The sequence below is a fragment of the Dendrobates tinctorius genome, unplaced genomic scaffold, assembly GCF_039654945.1.
Source record: "Dendrobates tinctorius isolate UK_male_01 unplaced genomic scaffold, ASM3965494v1 ptg000158l, whole genome shotgun sequence".
NCBI lineage: Eukaryota > Metazoa > Chordata > Amphibia > Anura > Dendrobatidae > Dendrobates > Dendrobates tinctorius.
The window spans coordinates 31,647,490-31,667,200 of NW_027361825.1; the positions used below are offsets into that span (position 1 = coordinate 31,647,490).

The following is a 19,711-nucleotide window of genomic DNA, read 5'->3' on the forward strand; positions in this document are numbered from 1 at the left end:
ATAATGGCCCTTTAAGAATATTAATGCCGCCTGATGCCCCTATAAAAATAGGCTTTGTGACTTTAAGAGTCCCTCCTTCATAAGTGAAGCAAGATGTGTTTGATGATGTGTCACATGTCCAGCTAAGGTTGTTAAATGTTACAATGACATTTCCCAGTGAATGCATTTGTATTGGTTGAAAGCAATGCTAAAGTTGAACAATGCATCAAAAACGCTGCGTGTGAACATAGCCCAAGTGGTGGAGGAGCATTTTTGTTTTGGGTTAATTATTTTGCGTTATCTACAAGTCATTACCCTGGAAAGGATGTTCCTTAACATATCTCCCAGGAAAATCCAATTTGGTTTCGTTTTTGTATGTTTTTTGGTGCACCTGTAAAAATGGCGTAAGACTCTGACAACATTGTTCACAGCTGTGACCTAGGAGTCAGAACTGCTTCCAGGGGCGATCCCCATTATGTTCTCATGTAATTTGAGCACTGTTTCCGACATTTTTAGACACTAAAGGACCTCTGGGGGGGGCGCGGTAAATATGCTCAGGTTTCCCATACACTTACAATGGGCTAGTTGTTCTGGTCGAGTACCCGAGTATTACAAATTGCTCGACCCGAACAATGAGTACCCGAAACATTTTAGTGCTCGCTCGTCACTAATCGTTATGCAAGTTCTGCAAAATCAGAGCCAGCTGCAAAGCACAGCCCTGGGAAACTTTTACACAATATTTGGGGATTATCCAATGTTACCTCCCTGTATCAACATATTAGTACATACAGGACAAAGAGAGAGAGCATTAAGTAGATGCAGGTAATTGCAGAGACATGGCTGACCAGCAGAATTCCTTGACCATCTTGGTCGGTGTCATTACTTTTATGCTCACCTTATTTTACTGTAAACATTTATGGAAGAGAAGAAGGATGCCACCTGGACCTCTCCCATTGCCAATTTTGGGCAACTTTCTCCTGATCCGGACTGAGGGAATGATTCAAGGCTTAACAAAGGTAAGTTTGTTCCCAGTATCAGGTTCTTCTTTACAGTTTGTCATGTGAGGTTGTAATGTGATAATCACCATAACCTTAAGGTAGATGCTCGAAATTACTGCTGGCATGAACACGTATTAGATCTTCATTTATTCAATGGTGCCACTTAGTCACATATCAATCTGTTCCCATTGAAGATGGATCTATTGGAGATGGATATACAGCATAGTAGACCAATACCACTATAAAAAGAATAACAAATACCAATATATCAAGAATAATACTGCTATCCTGTTGGGTAAGATCTTCAGTCACATCTGCTGTACTGGGAGTCACAGATGATTTTGTATTTGAGGCATATGACTACCATAAATCTTATATTTGTAGCAATATTATTACATTACTTTAAGCAGAGAATTTAGCTTTAATCACTGTAAGGCAGTGTCAACTTAGGTATTGACAGGTTATTACGCTTGGGGTTATTTAGTTTGAAAAAATGAAGGTTTAAGGGTGATCTTATTTTAATGTATAAATATATGAGGGGACAGCACGAAGACCTGTCTAATGATCTTTTTACTCTTAGACCTGAAACGGGGACAAGGGGACATCCTCTACGTCTGGAGGAAAGAAGGTTTAAGCATACTCACAGACGTGGATTCTTTACTGTAAGAGCAGTGAGACTATGGAACTCTCTGCCATATGATGTTGTAATGAGTGATTCACTACTAAAATTTAAGAAGAGACTAGATGTCTTTCTTGACAAGTAAAATATTACAGGTTATATATACTGGGAACTAGTCTGATTGCCGTATGTGGAGTCAGAAAGGAATTTTTTTCCCCAATGTGGAGCTTAGTGTTTGCCACAATTTTTTTTGCCTTTCTCTGGATCAACATATTAGCTATAGGTTGAACTAGATGGACTTAAAGTCTTCCTTCAATCTTAAAAACTATGTTACTATGTATTGCTTTTGTGGAACTATCGGACGAAAAAGAACGATGATTAAAAGGCTTTTATCACTAATATAAAAGAAACTTTATTATTTAGAACCACGGATAGAATATTACATATCACCAATTAGGGGATTAAGGGGAAGTAAACATACACATATGTATAATGTGATTACACATCTAAAAAGACGCACATAACCAGCACCTGAAGGTATAACCTATACACCTCCAATTATATGACTATCCACAATTAACAATTTTGCTGAAAAATAGTACATCAATCTCAAAGTGGACACTACAATATTATATCCTCATATCCTTCAGCCAATTTAGAAAATTCATATTGGATGACTATTATATCATGCCTCCATCACCGGGAAACTAACCGCTATATATACAAAGGGCGTAATCACTTATAATAATAAACCTTATATAGTGTGGTACCTAAATGCAGCCACTATCCTGGCTAATCACCCATAATATTATCTACAATACCGCCAACAAGTGGCCACTAAACATGCCATAGTGATTATCCCCGGCAATAGCCGCTGTATACAAAAAATCACTTCACACCATAATGGCCATTATCAGCAATGGCCGCCATATATATAGATTACGGTCCATATTAAACTAATTATTACCCGCAGTGGTGGTCAGGAGGTGTGCAGGTGCCTGGGTAGCGCGTCCACCCCGACGCGCATTTCGGACCTGCCTTTTTCAAGGGGCCTGACCGGTATGTACACCAGCATCCTTAAATAGTGTGCCCGGACGCCGCGAGGTCGGCTTTACCGGAAGTGATGTCAGCGGCCCGGAAGTGACGCGCTCTGTCACCGAGGCAACCACAACACCAGTCAGCACCGGCGTCACACAGCGGGAGTGGCCGGGGCGGGCCAACCCCACCATGTAAAGACGCCACATGTGGACAGGGGCAGCGGTGACAGGGGGACAGGCGCGTACAGGGCCGCTGGCACCAACCCACAACTACACAGAAAACATACAAAAACATATTTATTATAATATATACATACTATCAATTATACAAAGGACCAACAAACATCTATAAGGATACTGCCATATATATTTTTTATAAGATATAACAGCTATTACATCATAGACAATAATCATTGCATATCATTATTAAACTAAGGATATATATAATATAAACATCCTGATCCTTAGACTTCTTCATTTTTTGGCAACAATTGTTCACCCACAAGGGGCTAGATTATATATGATGTCCATATATATACGGTTCACTATATCCGTCCTTATAGATCCCAACACTAAAATAATAGAATAAAACATTAAAAGAAAAAATTAAAATAGTGATATCACAAATCATAGGCGATGTTTACCCACAGAGCAGTGTTCATAGAAATGGGGCATAACTGATGTTTTCATTGAGTCCAGATGGATGGACTGATCCAATTGTCCATATCCATCTGGACTCAAGTTGGGCCAACTTCTTGGAAATCCCACCCCCACGGATCCCTGTCTCGACCATGTCGATACCCCTAACCCTAAGAAGGCTGCCATCGCAGCCATGATATCTCCGAAAATGGCGTGGAATGGTCTTTAATGATGTTATATCCTCCGCGGTCGCTGCTGCCTCTATGCCCAGAACATGTTCCCGCACTCTAACCTTTAGCTGTCTAGTAGTCATACCCACGTAGATCATATTACATGGGCAGACAGCATAATATATTACATTTTTACTGGTACATGTAATATATTTTTTTATTTTAAACTCCCGAGATCCATTTTGGGTAACAAAAACTTCTGTGCGATCAATGTTTGGGCAAGCGACGCAGCGACCGCACGGAGTACTACCACAACGACCAGCCATTTGATCTAAGAAGGTGACCATTGGCTCACCCACATAGTGGCTTTGCACCAACTTGTCACGCAAATTTCTCGATCTTCTGGCCGCGATAGTAGCCCTATCCGTCAGGAGACTCGACAAGACCGGATCCGCCTTCAGTATGTGCCAAGATTTGTCCAGAATCTTACGCATACGTGGGAAGTGTGAATGATAATTGGTAACAAACCTCACTTTACCCGATTCTTTATTAGATTTTGTACCATATAGAAGTGTGTCTCTTGACGAGTATCTGGCCCTATTGAATGCCTTTTTGATCATTCGGTTACTAAAACCACGTTCAAGCAGCCTTTCCTTTAAAGCTTCCGCCTGTCTGAAAAAGTCTTCATTGGTCGAGCACAACCTGCGTAATCGCAGGAATTGTCCGGTGGGAACTGACTGGACCATATGTCCCGGATGGGAAGATGATGCATGGAGCAACATATTGGTAGCAGTTGGCTTACGGAAGATATCCGTTTGTATCTCACCCCTATGATCTTTCTTCAAGACTATATCTAGGAAATCTATTGATACCGGATCATATTTGTAAGTGATGTAGATATTTAAATCATTATTATTTAAGGATAGCATAAAGGACTCGAGATCATCTCTAGACCCCTGCCAGATCAGCAGTATGTCATCGATGTACCGCGTCCAGGAGATGACGCGGCACATCGGCATCTGCTGATCTGGCAGGGAGAGGTCCCTCTCCCACAGCCCCAGGAACAGGTTAGCATAAGCAGGGGCAAAAGATGCCCCCATAGCTGTTCCCTGGAGCTGTAGGAAGAAAGACCCCTTAAAAACAAAAAAGTTATGCGTCAATGTAAAACGCAATAACTCGATCACCAACTCTTTAATTTCCATAGGTAAATTGGACATACCAAGAAAAAATGTTGTAGCCCTAATGCCATCCTCATGCCTGATGCTGGTGTACAGGGATTCAACATCTCCTGTCATCAGCATCATGTCATCTTCCAAATGCAAGCCATCCACACGTCTCAACAGCTCACCTGTATCTTTAAGAAATGATGGCAACCCCTCCACTAGCGGTTGCAGTTTGGAGTCTATCCACCTATTTACATGCTCCAGGTAATTACCTCTACCCGATATAATGGGCCGGCCTGGGGGTGTCTGCGCGTCCTTGTGGACCTTAGGGAGTAAATAAAAGGTCGGGATAGTTGGTTCCACAACCATCAGGGCATCAGCTCCTTCGTGATGCTTCCTGCTTCCCTTGCTTTATTAATAATAGTATGTAGTTGTAAAGAATAGGCGGACAAGGGGTTAAATGTGAGTTTTTTATAGCAGATTTTATAATCTAACTGGCGAAAGGCTTCTTTTTCATATAACACCTTTGGCCAAACTACTACATTACTCCCCTTGTCCGCCGGTTTAAAAACTACATTTCTTAGGTCCTGAAGGACACGCAGACGTTCCCGTTCTTCTTTTGTAAGGTTATCACCGCGAATATATTTTGGAATTTCCAAAAATTCTTTACTTACAATTTGTACAAATAAGTCCACATTAGGACATGATGATATAAGGGGAAACCTCTTAGATTTGGGCCATATCGAGGGTGGAACCTTACCTCCCTCTGGAACACTGTGTTCGGTGGCTAAATCCTCCAATGTCTGCAACGCTATTTGTTCTTCCTCTGTTGGAAATAAATTGGCACATACTGAAGGCGGATCCGGTCTTGTCGAGTCTCCTGCCGGATAGGGCTGCTATCGCGGCCAGAAGATCGAGAAATTTGCGCGACAAGTTGGTGCAAAGCCACTATGTGGGTGAGCCAATGGTCACCTTCTTAGATCAAATGGCTGGTCGTTGTGGTAGTACTCCGTGAGGTCGCTGCGTCGCTTGCCCAAACATTGATCGCACAGAAGTTTTTGTTACCCAAAATGGATCTCGGGAGTTTAAAATAAAAAAATATATTACATGTACCAGTAAAAATGTAATATATTATGCTGTCTGCCCATGTAATATGATCTACGTGGGTATGACTACTAGACAGCTAAAGGTTAGAGTGCGGTAACATGTTCTGGGCATAGAGGCAGCAGCGACCGCGGAGGATATAACATCATTAAAGACCATTCCACGCCATTTTCGGAGATATCATGGCTGCGATGGCAGCCTTCTTAGGGTTAGGGGTATCATTAGATTTCCTAGATATAGTCTTGAAGAAAGATCATAGGGGTGAGATACAAACGGATATCTTCCGTAAGCCAACTGCTACCAATATGTTGCTCCATGCATCATCTTCCCATCCGGGACATATGGTCCAGTCGGTTCCCACCGGACAATTCCTGCGATTATGCAGGTTGTGCTCGACCAATGAAGACTTTTTCAGACAGGCGGAAGATTTAAAGGAAAGGCTGCTTGAACGTGGTTTTAGTAACCGAATGATCAAAAAGGCATTCAATAGGGCCAGATACTCGTCAAGAGACACACTTCTATATGGTACAAAATCTAATAAAGAATCGGGTAAAGTGAGGTTTGTTACCAATTATCATTCACACTTCCCACGTATGCGTAAGATTCTGGACAAATCTTGGCACATACTGAAGGCGGATCCGGTCTTGTCGAGTCTCCTGACGGATAGGGCTGCTATCGCGGCCAGAAGATCGAGAAATTTGCGCGACAAGTTGGTGCAAAGCCACTATGTGGGTGAGCCAATGGTCACCTTCTTAGATCAAATGGCTGGTCGTTGTGGTAGTACTCCGTGCGATCGCTGCGTCGCTTGCCCAAACATTGATCGCACAGAAGTTTTTGTTACCCAAAATGGATCTCGGGAGTTTAAAATAAAAAAATATATTACATGTACCAGTAAAAATGTAATATATTATGCTGTCTGCCCATGTAATATGATCTACGTGGGTATGACTACTAGACAGCTAAAGGTTAGAGTGCGGGAACATGTTCTGGGCATAGAGGCAGCAGCGACCGCGGAGGATATAACATCATTAAAGACCATTCCACGCCATTTTCGGAGATATCATGGCTGCGATGGCAGCCTTCTTAGGGTTAGGGGTATCGACATGGTCGAGACAGGGATCCGTGGGGGTGGGATTTCCAAGAAGTTGGCCCAACTTGAGTCCAGATGGATATGGACAATTGGATCAGTCCATCCATCTGGACTCAATGAAAACATCAGTTATGCCCCATTTCTATGAACACTGCTCTGTGGGTAAACATCGCCTATGATTTGTGATATCACTATTTTAATTTTTTCTTTTAATGTTTTATTCTATTATTTTAGTGTTGGGATCTATAAGGACGGATATAGTGAACCGTATATATATGGACATCATATATAATCTAGCCCCTTGTGGGTGAACAATTGTTGCCAAGAAATGAAGAAGTCTAAGGATCAGGATGTTTATATTATATATATCCTTAGTTTAATAATGATATGCAATGATTATTGTCTATGATGTAATAGCTGTTATATCTTATAAAAAATATATATGGCAGTATCCTTATAGATGTTTGTTGGTCCTTTGTATAATTGATAGTATGTATATATTATAATAAATATGTTTTTGTATGTTTTCTGTGTAGTTGTGGGTTGGTGCCAGCGGCCCTGTACGCGCCTGTCCCCCTGTCACCGCTGCCCCTGTCCGCATGTGGCGTCTTTACATGGTGGGGTTGGCCCGCCCCGGCCACTCCCGCTGTGTGACGCCGGTGCTGACTGGTGTTGTGGTTGCCTCGGTGACAGAGCGCGTCACTTCCGGGCCGCTGACATCACTTCCGGTAACGCCGACCTCGCGGCGTCCGGGCACACTATTTAAGGATGCTGGTGTACATACCGGTCAGGCCCCTTGAAAAAGGCAGGTCCGAAACGCGCGTCGGGGCGGACGCGCTACCCAGGCACCTGCACACCTCCTGACCACCACTGCGGGTAATAATTAGTTTAATATGGACCGTAATCTATATATATGGCGGCCATTGCTGATAATGGCCATTATGGTGTGAAGTGATTTTTTGTATACAGCGGCTATTGCCGGGGATAATCACTATGGCATGTTTAGTGGCCACTTGTTGGCGGTATTGTAGATAATATTATGGGTGATTAGCCAGGATAGTGTCTACATTTAGGTACCACACCATATAAGGTTTATTATTATAAGTGATTACGCCCTTTGTATATATAGCGGTTAGTTTCCCGGTGGTGGAGGCATGATATAATAGTCATCCAATATGAATTTTCTAAATTGGCTGAAGGATATGAGGATATAATATTGTAGTGTCCACTTTGAGATTGATGTACTATTTTTCAGCAAAATTGTTAATTGTGGATAGTCATATAATTGGAGGTGTATAGGTTATACCTTCAGGTGCTGGTTATGTGCGTCTTTTTAGATGTGTAATCACATTATACATATGTGTATGTTTACTTCCCCTTAATCCCCTAATTGGTGATATCATTGTAATATTCTATCAGTGGTTCTAAATAATAAAGTTTCTTTTATATTAGTGATAAAAGCCTTTTAATCATCGTTCTTTTTCGTCCGATATGTTATATTTGATGATAGGCATAACTAATCCGAGCGGACACATGGGGACTTAAACTAATTATATGTAATGACTGTTACCATGTGTCCTAGTCATACTTGGTATATTTATTTTTGTGGAACTATGCAGGACAGTTTTTGCAATTTATGATGGTGGCCACTACGTCTAACAATGTTATTTGGCCAACTGTAAAAAAGTTCTTGAAAAACATGTCCATGACCTTGCAGCGTGATAGTCTATGCAGAGGTGTCCCCAGTGAAATTCCAACAAAATATTGCAATTTTCAATGCAACCCCCAACAATGCGCCACCCTGACACTACACTCAAGTGTTTGTGCAGATAACCATTTACAAGCTTGAGACTAGAGTTGAGCGAAACGGGTCGAAAAAATTCAAAAGTCGCCGACTTTCGCCAAAGTCGGGTTTCATGGAACGAAACCCGACCCCAGCGTTAGGTCGGCCACGAGGTCGGTGACTGTAGCGCCAAAGTCGCGTTTCACATGATGCTTGATCGCCCTTTTTGCAGCCAATCAGGAAGAACAGACACGGTGGGCAACGTGATGACATAGGCAGCGGTCACCACCATCTTGGAGAAGGGCATGCAAGTGATTGGCTTGCTTTGTGGGGCATCACAGGGGGTATAAAAGGGCGGGGACGCCGACCGCCATGTTACTCATGCTGATCTCAGAATAGGGATAGCTGCTGCTGATTCTGTAGGGAGAGCGTTAGGCAGGGAAGAAGATACCAAAAACTGATTCTGCTGCTAGCGATTTTGCCTGTACAACACACCAGTCACTGTGCAGTGCAAAGGGGAGGCTATATCTTGGTGCATCAGCTCTGTTGGTTATTAGGCTGCCTTTTAAGGCTACCTGGTAGCTGCATTGCTGTGTGCACACTGCTGAGCAAACTGCTTTTTTCAAAGCAATCCAGATTTTATTGTTTTGTCCTTGTGAGTTACTGAGCGTTCATTTTTCACACACCGTACAGCGGTGTACGCTCCTCACACAGTACCGTGTAACGGCTTTTATCACGGCCAACATTGAAGCTAGATACGTGTGTGACTCTGTAAGGAAAAGCCTAGGAGTTTGTCCGTTCTTACAGACCTACACCTTATAGTTTTGTCCGTTTTTCAAACAGTATAGTATATTTGCTGTTTGATTACATTCAAAACTAGAGAGAGACAGCGTGCGTCAGTCCATATACAAAAACACAGAGCTTGACAATTTTACATACACCGTACCGCGGTGTACGTGCACGCTGCTCTCTCAGTACCTTGTAACGGCTGTTATCACAGCCACAGTGAAGCTATCTGGGTGTGACTCTGTAAGGAAAAGCCGAGGAGTTTGTCCGTTCTTACAGACCTACACCATATAGTTTTGTCCGGTTTTCAAATAGTATAGTTGATTTGCTGTTTGATTACATTCAAAAATAGAGAGAGACAGCGTGCGTCAGTCCGTATAAAAAAACACGGAGCTTGACAATTTTACATACACCGTACAGTGGTGTACGTGTACGCTCCTCTCTCAGTACCGTGTAACGACTGTTATCACGGCCACCTTTCTAACAGCATAGAGAATCTGCCTTTCACATTGCGGTGTTAAATAAACAGGGCCTGACTGAATCCAACAGTGTCCGGAAGTGTAGATAGATTCCTATTCTCCACAGTCCTCCATACACCTTTGTAACAGCATAGAGAATCTGCCTGTCACATTGCGGTGTTACATAAACAGGGCCTGACTGAATCCAACAGTGTCCGGAAGTGTAGATAGATTCCAATTCTCCACAGTCCTCCATACAACTTTGTAACAGCATAGAGAATCTGCCTGTCACATTGCGTTGTTAAATAAACAGTGCCTGACTGAATGCAACAGTGTCCGGAAGTGTAGATAGATTCCAATTCTCCACAGTCCTGGATACACCTTTGTAACAGCATAGAGAATCTGCCTGTCACATTGCGGTGTTAAATAAACAGGGCCTGACTGAATCCAACAGTGTCCTGAAGTGTAGATAGATTACAATTATCCACAGTCCTCCATATACCTTTCTAACAGCATAGAGAATCTGCCTGTCACATTGCGGTGTTAAATAAACAGGGCCTGACTGAATCCAACAGTGTCCGGAAGTGTAGATAGATTCCAATTCTCCACAGTCCTCCATACACCTTTGTAACAGCATAGAGAATCTGCCTGTCACATTGCGGTGTTAAATAAACAGGGCCTGACTGAATCCAACAGTGTCCTGAAGTGTAGAGACATTACAATTCTCCCCACTACTATATACACCTTGTACCTTGTTTTACAGTACCAGAGAGTTGGTGGAAATTTGGGTACATTTTTCCAAAAAATGAGGAAGTGTGGTGGAAGAGTCCGTGGAAGTGGGCGGGGGTTGGCAGCTGGTAATGATGGTGTTGGTGGTGGTGGTGGATCTGCTGGTAGTGGCAAAAGCAAAATAGCACCTAATGCAGGAGGTGTAGAGGCTGCATCATCGTCTGGCTCCACAAGGCCTCTCCCTTTTCTGGGAGTAGGTAAACCGCTTCTAATGCCGGAGCTTCAAGAACAAGTTTTGGCTTACATTGCTGACTCAGCCTCCAGCTCTATTGCCTCCTCTTCTGAAGTTTTAAAAAATAAAAGCAGTGATTCGTCATTGGAGGCTCATGGTCATGAACCACACCTTTCCTTGTGTCCTTCACCTCTACCAAAATTGAAGGATGCGGCAGGCCACACTACAGATTACTCCATGGAGCTGTTTTCACATTCCATCCCTGGGTTATCAAGTCAAATCGTGAATTACCCAGGCAAACATGAATCTAACATGGAGTGCACTGATGCACAGCCACTGATAGATGATTCTGCTGGTACATTCACTCAGAGCACTACATTGTCCTCGCTGCAGGGTCCACAGGGGACAGCGGTGGTGGGACAGTGCTGCCTAGCCCACGGAATAGGAAACAGTTGGCTGTTGGCGTTCGACCCTCCTCCTCCTACTCCTCAAGAAGCGAAAGCTCGTCCCCAGAGTGCAGTCGCAGCAGCACTCCATCCGCAGCTGCCAGTGTTGCACACGAGGTGTCCCCCTATCGATCAGCTAGTGGAAAGCGTCAGCAGGCTGTGTTGAAGATGATGTGTTTGGGCGACAGACACACCGCGGAGGTACTGGCCGACTACTTTCAGCAACAAACTGAGTCATGGCTGGGCAGTGTACATCTTGAGGCAGGCAAGGTAGTTAGTGATAACGGGCGTAATTTTGTGGCTGCCATAGCCCTTTCAAAACTCAGAAACATACCTTGCTTGGCTCACACCTTGAACCTGGTGGTGCAGTGCTTCCTCAATAATTATCCAGAGTTAACAGGCCTGCTCCTGAAGGTTCGAAAACTGTGCTCGCACATCCGCCGTTCGCCCATACACTCCAGTCGTATGCAGAAGCTGCAGCGATTGCTACACCTTCCAAAGAACCGGCTAATTATCGACGTTACAACAAGGTGGAACTCCACACTGCACATGGTTGAGCGGCTGTGCGAACAGAGGCAGGCTGTAATGCATTTGTGGGAGGATACCCGGACAGGCACTTTGAGGGCAGAGATGGAGTTGACCGGTGTGCAGTGGTCAAAGCTGAAAGACCTCTGTAAAGTCCTTCAGTGTTTTGAGGAATGCACACGGCTGGTAAGCGCAGACGACGCTATCATAAGCATGAGCATCCCACTTATGCGTCTGCTCATGCAAACTTTGACGCACATTAAGGAGCAGGCGTCTGCAGCCGAGGTTGACGAGGAGGAAGAGGAGGAGGGAATCCTTGCTGACAGTCAGCCATTGTCTGCTCTGGGACCTCTCCTGGATGAGGTGGAGGAAGAAGAGGAAGAGGAGGAGGAGGGTGATGATGGGATGATTATTTAGGGGAGGAGGATGCTTCTCGTGTGTCCAGAGAAAATGTTGGCGTGGCAAGGGCTGGTACAGGGTTTGTGTGTGACTGGAGGGATATGGACTTGCCAGAAAGTGCTCCTCCACCATGCAGTCGCACTGCATCATTGACACCGGGAACATTGGACCACATGTCAGATTATTCCTTGCAGATCCTAAAAAGGGACCCCCGCATTGCCAAAATGATGAACGATGATGACTACTGGTTGGCCAGCATCCTCGATCCACGCTATAAAGGCAAATTCCAAAACATCATGCCACAGGAGAACCTTGACCTAATATTGGCTAACAAACAAGCAACTCTGGTAAACAGGTTGGTTGAGGCATTCCAAGCACACAGCAGCGGTGATGTTTGTCACACGAGCCGTAGGGGCTGGGGGCAGCTTGGAAGAGGTGTTGGTGGTGCACACATCAGAAGTGGCGTTGGAGAAAGGGGTTTCATGACCATGTTGTGGAGTGATTTTTCATGTCCCGCTCAAACGACTGGTAATACTGCATTGATGGAAAGTGACAGGAGACAGCACTTCTCAACTATGGTTACAAACTACTTTTCCTCCCAGGTTGATGTTCTCCCTCACAGGTCATTCCCCTTTGACTGTTGGGCCGCTAAACTGGACACCTGGCCTGAATTGGCACAATATGCGTTACAGGAGCTCGCTTGCCCAGCTGCAAGTGTGCTATCGGAAAGAGTCTTCAGTGCTGCTGGATCAATACTGACAGAAAAAAGGACCCGTCTGTCGACCCAAAATGTGGATGATCTAACCTTCATTAAAATGAACCATGCATGGGTTTCCAAGGATTTTGTCCCACCTTCCCCTGATGACACATAGGTTGACAGAAAAATGGCTTGCTTTGGTCCTCCTCTTCCTGGGACTTGACCAATTTCGCCTTTTGCATCAGCTGAATGTCCAACATCAACATATGCCACTTTGTAAACCTCCCTAACTGGGCTGCCCCCCCATGGTCGGGTTCACCAGCTAGCGCACGCAACAGTGCGAGTGCCGTTGCCCTTGACAGGTGGGTAGGCCGACTCTTGGGCGCGGGCACTGGCACAGGGTCCCTCATAGTGCAATCTAGTTTCTCTGACGGTGGTGGTGCACACCCACCGTCAGACACACCGCCGTACTATGAGGGGCCCAGTGCCAGTACCGACACCCACGAGTGGGCCACCCGTGCTTGGCCAGTGCCCCAGCATTTGCAATCTTTACCTCTCCCATACTGGGCCTGACACCGTCTGAGCCTGCCTCCTGATGTATAGACATATATTTTTAATGTGTAAACTATGCTATCCATACATGTTATCCGGTGATACGGTACCCTTTCTCACCTTTGTGCAATCACGTGTAATCCATACTGTGCCTGAGAACGGCTGGCGAGCTCTTATGCAAGCTACAGCACCTGTGGTTTGCACACAGAAGTTTTTCCCTTTTTCAGGAATGACAGTTAGGCCTAATTCCGGAACAGCGGTTGACCTGCACTTACTGGGAAATCATTGTTCGCGGGTAATAATTGTAATCCCAGATCCCCATCAGTAACGGTGTTCAGCGGCTTATCTGCACCTGTAAGTGACACACGCTGGCCCTTTCGGTGTAGCGCGCATGCAGCCACGGACATGTAAGGCCTTGACACACCAGTTATTGGCCAATCTCGCGTGCCAGAGCCTCGCGTGTCCCTCTAGTAAGCTGGACGCGGATCGCGTGGGCAGGACGGAGTCTCGTTCGTTAACGGAATTAAGCTTGCAATGCGTGCATCTTTTCGGTTGCTGGATGGTTGAGGTTGCCCGTGTTAAGTCCAATTACGCCGCAGGCTCCACTCCTGGTGGTGCCCTTCTGGACATTCCTTTAAGGTTCAGCTTTGCAACCATACTGCCCACGTCAAGCAAAAATTTTGCTTTCATGGACGCTGTTTGGAGGGTCGTGAGTCATGGGAATCATGCCGCCCAATCAGTTAACCTGCTAGAGAGATCCTTCGTTGCTCCCAAGCATGACATCACACTCCCTAGGAGGAAGGTAATGCCACCGTGGCGACCATACTCCTGGGGGCGCCACAAGTGCACTGATGCCCTGCCACTGCTCGATGATTCTACTTGTACATTTACCCAGACCACTACATTCCCCTCGCACTCTATACAGCCTGAATCTGACCCTGATGAAACTCAGGTTACCCTTCTCATATAATGTTCCACCTTACACGGTGACAAAGAGGAAGCTGCAGATGAAAGTACAGGTTCGGCCCACCTGCCGTCAGACACACCGCTGTACTATGAGGGGCCCTGTGCCAGTGCCGTCGCCAACGAGTGGGCCCCCCCTGCTTGCTCAGGATCACAGCACTTGCAAGGTTGAAATACTTACCTCTCCCTGCTCCACCGCCATGATGTCTTCCGCGTTTCCTGACACTGATATTCTGATCAGAGAGCGCAATGACATCACATCTGTACGCCCTCTGCCTAAACAGCCAAGTGCATTGCGATGGAAGATGGGGACGACAAGGAGTCCTGACTAGTACAGGGATTCCATAGCGAGGAGACTTATTTCATTGTTTTCAATGTTGGGACTGCTATTTTTGGGGAGCACTATACTCTGGAGAATGATAGATGGGGCCCACCATACACTGGAACATTCCAAAGGTGGACATCAGACACTGGAGCAGCATGTACAGGGCCCATTATACATTATACACTAGAGCATTAGAAATAGGGTCCATTATGTATGGAGCATTATTTGGGCCCATAAGACAGTGGAGCTTCATCCATGTGGACCAACATATACTGTAGCATTATGTGGAGCTCATCATATACAGTTTCAAACATTATATGGGATCAATGATGCTGTAGGGAGAAATAGATGGGCCTCATTACTCTGTATAGCGCACTATGCGGTGGCCATAATACTGTATGGAGTAATATACTGTCCGTTTTTGGAGCTATTGGAGAATTTTAAATGGATATCAGTCATGAGATGTAAAAAGTGAAGTATTTTTCCTTGTACTATACCACTATTTCTCTGCCGTATCAGAGCATCATGAGTTGTGGTATGTGTTAAAGGGGCGCTCTTTGGCCCAGGGCACATGAAAACCTGGAGCCAGCCCTACCCCCCCACAACTTTAGCCAAATGACCCCCATTTTTCAATGCATAACTTGTATTATGAAGTAAATAAAGGGTGACAAGCTTCAGGAATAAGAATTTATGGTTTTGGCATTCAAATGGGCACTGTAAGTGTGTTTCCTGTCCTCTTCTCACTCCCAACTTTTCTTCCCCATTGACTTACATTGGGTTTCGTGTTTCGGTCTGAACGAAACCCGACTTTTTCCGTTAGTCGGACGATCTCACTCGACCCGACTTTTGAGAAAGTCGGGTTTCGCGAAACCCGACTCGACCCGAAAAAAGGCAAAGTCGCTCATCTCTACTTGAGACAAATCATTTTTCTATGCACAATGCTAAAGTTTGCAATAGTAAAATAAAAAAGTTATCTTCTAAGAAAGTTTCTGATACTTACTTTCACAGTTGGCTGACAAGTTTGGCCCCATTTATACTTTCTACCTTGGTTCAAGACCTACGGTGGTTCTGACTGGATACCAGGCAGTAAAGGAGGCACTAGTTGAATTGGGAGATGCTTTTACTAATCGGGGCACTGCACCAATTTTTAATCGTTTACTTCACAAAGAAGGTAAGTTTGCTGGGAATAAAATTGTTGGCAATGGTGGTTATATCATACGAGTTTCTTAGTAGATTTATATCTTGTACCTATCACTAAAGAATATCAAAGGAAATTTTCATTGGCAAATTGAGCCATATTCTGTACATTTCATATTTGTCCTTTTCTTTTAAGGATTGGTGCTTGTCAATGATGAAACCTGGAGTCAACTGAGATCTTTCTCTCTCACAACCCTCAAAGATTTTGGAATGGGTAAAAAGAGTTTAGAAGATCCTGTACAAGAGGAGGCAAAGCATATTGTGGATCATTTCACAAGATTGAATGGTAGGTTTGTGAAATAAAGTTCAGATCAAAGCTTTATGTAGAAGAAAGTATTAAATATATAGAAACATTGGAGTCAAGAATACATTTCTCAATTTTGTAGAAGGATTGCATGGAGACAATATGGGCACCTGATGTTCCTACGGCTTCATAGTATCTTAGAAAAAAAAATTATTCCATAGCCAAGAAATATTGAATAAGTGTCAGAGACACCCCCCAAAGAATCAAATTAAACCAAAAACAGCAAGAGGTGCAAAGAATTTCCCATTTAAAAAAAAATACTTTAAGAATATATGTAATGCCATTTAATGTTTCATTCAAAGTGACAGAGGGTTAGGTGTCGAGTTTCCCCCACTGCACAGGGGGAAACTCAAGCCATGTCCTCTGCGGTCTTCCATTCCTCGCCGGCCGCAGAGATTCCTGCTCAGCAGAGGCGTCGGTCCAGGCTTTTTGCCCAGGCTAATGCTAGGCGTCTGATTGCTCCTTCAGGCTCTGCTGTAACATCATGCTTGAATCAGCAGCAAGCAGACGCTCCAGGGACTAAGTCCTGTATTTTGCCTACTGAGCATGCCCGTTGGGCGACCTCTCATTGGAGGTCGGAGGTCACATGCGCAGGTCCCGTTCCTGCTCTGATTGGTCCACTACTGGGAAGGTCCCGGAAGGATGCCGCTATAAAAGAGTCACAAGGCCGCTCGACCATGCGCTAGTATAGACTCTTATGCTAAAGATGTGTATGATGATGGATGCATGTATCTGGTGACTGACTCATTTGAAACCCCTATCCTCGGCTGTGTATGTGTTGGGGTCTAGTGGTTAGAGTCAGCGCCTGTCAGTGGCTAGGCTATATGCCACAGTGCATTGCAGTCCTCTACACTTGCTAGCGTCCGACTGTGCCTCCCTGCGCATGGCACTGTCGTAACGCGCCAGATAGCAGTAGCTGCCAGTGCGGCACCGTGCGCAACTCTAGCGTTTTCCTCCCCACTCTGGGTGGTTAGTGGCATCCAGAGCGGTGCAGTGCCCACTGGTACGTTATCTCTCATTTAGTCCTCCCTGGCACCGCAGCTGCGGCGCCTAGTGCTGGTGAGTCTAGAGGGACTCTGACCCTGTGTCTTGGGGCAGAGTCCTGTGACTTTACAAGAGCGCTCACTTCGCCGAGCTCTGTGAGCATAACAGGCTTCGGCATCTTTATTCAGCGGTAGTGCGGCTCTGTGAGGCAACAGAGTCCACTTCGCTCACACCGGGTGACGTTAACCCGTGTGCGTTCACTTATTTTACCACCATATAGTGTCTGCCATTACTTAGCAGCAGTATCCCATCTCTGCACGGTGGACCCCAGGCTGCGAATGCACCTCATTATTATTTTATTATTTGGTGCGTTCCGCCAGCCTAACACAGAGTAACTCTGTGGAGGGCTACAGACACAAGCTCAGTTTGCACTGTACAACTGTTATACCGTATACATGCCTAAAGTCTATGTTGTTGAGGAGAGTAAAAGGTCAAACATAAGTGCTGAAAAGACTTACAAAGTGCTAGTGTATTGGAGGATGGCTGTGGTGATGCCCTAGATTTCCAATGCACGTTTCCCAATGCACATTTTTCCTAGCTTTGTCAGGTGGCATGTTTTAAAAGGAAGAGGAAGGTAAGCATATATATAGGTGGACTCAATTGACCGGCAACCAAAAAGAAAAGGACAGTTAATATGTGCGTCATCAAGAGAAAGACAATCATGAAACCATAAAAACAGTAAATGACAGCAAATGAAACAATCAGAGCGCAAGACATCATCTGCATGTCACACGTGCGAGGTGTGTCATATACAGGAACCAGGGGTGATCGACCAATCAGATCATCAGACATTACTGTATACGTGGGTCATGAGTAAAGGACGCGGCATTCATTAAGCTAGTACATAATAAAACCATTAGTGCGCTGAATGTAATGGATATCAAAGGTGCGGGATGGAGAATATGTTGAGATCTCATGGGCAACGCATATGCTGCCAGAACACTCACTATAGTAAGAAGCCTTCACCCATCGGAACTATGGTGTGCAGCGTTATCATGGGAAAAGTGTCCCTGGAAACATGGGCAACACCATGGTGATAGTATGGACATTTTTCTGCCAAAAACATGTGTTTTTAGTAAATGATCAGTCTGTTTTCTGATGTATTGTTCTTGCTTACCATGCAAAATTACTGTGTAGTTAAAACATTCCATTCAATGCCAATGTTATTTCTTCCTTTAGGGCAGCCTGTTGACCCCAACAACACTCTGATGTTTGCATCTACTAATGTTATTGCAAACCTAATATGTGGATCACGCAAATGCTATGATGACAAAAAGTGGAAGAAATTTCTACAGGATACTCATGATGCTTTTCTTATCATGTCATCCATTTGGGGACAGGTGGGAATTTAATTTTGCAACTATAAATGCATCAAGGAGAGGCTGTCATTCTGGAGAACCTGACAAGTTCATGGATTATGTGGATGGTCCAATGATTTCTGTAACAACTGTGTTACACTTTAGTACCATCTTTTGATCTTAGTTTTAAATATTCTTGTTCAAAAATGTTCCTCTACTGCACTTATCACCTTTGTCAGAGGAAGCCACTCTGTCCCTAGTTGCAGAGTTATTGACAGTGCTTGATGATGGGTGTCAGGGAACAGGCATGGAATTAAACAGATTTTCCCCCACTGTTACCACGTTGGCACAAGCCAGCACTCCACTGTCTCCAATTGTCAGAACAATTTTGCAATTGACTGACGATTGATGGACGAGGCCACGACTGCCTTCACTACTAGGTCACATATTGGGGAACTCAGAATTAATGTATAGATTATACACATTCAATTTCAATCCATGGAATATAATATATAATCCTTTACAGTCACTGCCAAGCTCCATAATAACTCAAGAAAACTGGCTGCCATCACCAATGTTTTATACAGGCTGTTTTGACACCCTGTTTTGACAACTTTTACAGGCAGCTTATGGCTTCAGTGATTCGGTTTATAGAACAATAGAAATGAAGCTATACAATTTAATAAACGTAATCTAAAAAGTTGGCAGTGTTTATAAAAAATTGCAAAAGATATCACAAAAGGGGAAAAAAAACAATGCATTATATACAATTACATAAAATAAAAATGGATAACAAAAAAAAAGTACTAAATTTGTGTCACAGAAATTAGGCAGATCTTATCGGAGGGAAGTTCTCCTTTTCGGAAAGTGGTACAGAACTACAGCAAACTGTGCCTTCCAGGACTAATTATCAGATAAAATTTGTGCGCACATACCTCCCCATGGTGTCTTCAGATTGGGGCCAGTGAAAGGGATGTGGTTAGATCGCCATAAATTATGGGATCCCTGAATTTCAGGATATCTGTGCACCTGGAGGTCCCAGTCAGGAGATATTATCTCCATATTTCCTTTCATGAGTTTAGCTTTCCAAACATGGCATTTTTATCATTATTCATCTGACCAATATTAATTTGGAGCGGAAGAGCAGGCTGCCCAGTGATGTAAGAAAATGTGT

General features: G+C 44.3%; 1 protein-coding gene across 1 annotated transcript in view; it reads left to right on the plus strand.

The window, feature by feature from the left end:
• The first annotated feature begins 762 nt into the window (after nucleotides 1-762).
• The window catches only part of LOC141052044 (cytochrome P450 2G1-like), a 138,978-nt gene continuing 120,029 nt past the window's right edge, over nucleotides 763-19,711 (plus strand). Inside the window, exons 1-4 of the mRNA XM_073549223.1 lie at nucleotides 763-995; nucleotides 15,703-15,865; nucleotides 16,028-16,177; nucleotides 18,419-18,579. Of these exons, the coding sequence (XP_073405324.1) occupies nucleotides 816-995; nucleotides 15,703-15,865; nucleotides 16,028-16,177; nucleotides 18,419-18,579 (654 nt within the window). The 5' untranslated portion in view covers nucleotides 763-815. The remainder of the gene's footprint in view (nucleotides 996-15,702; nucleotides 15,866-16,027; nucleotides 16,178-18,418; nucleotides 18,580-19,711) is intronic.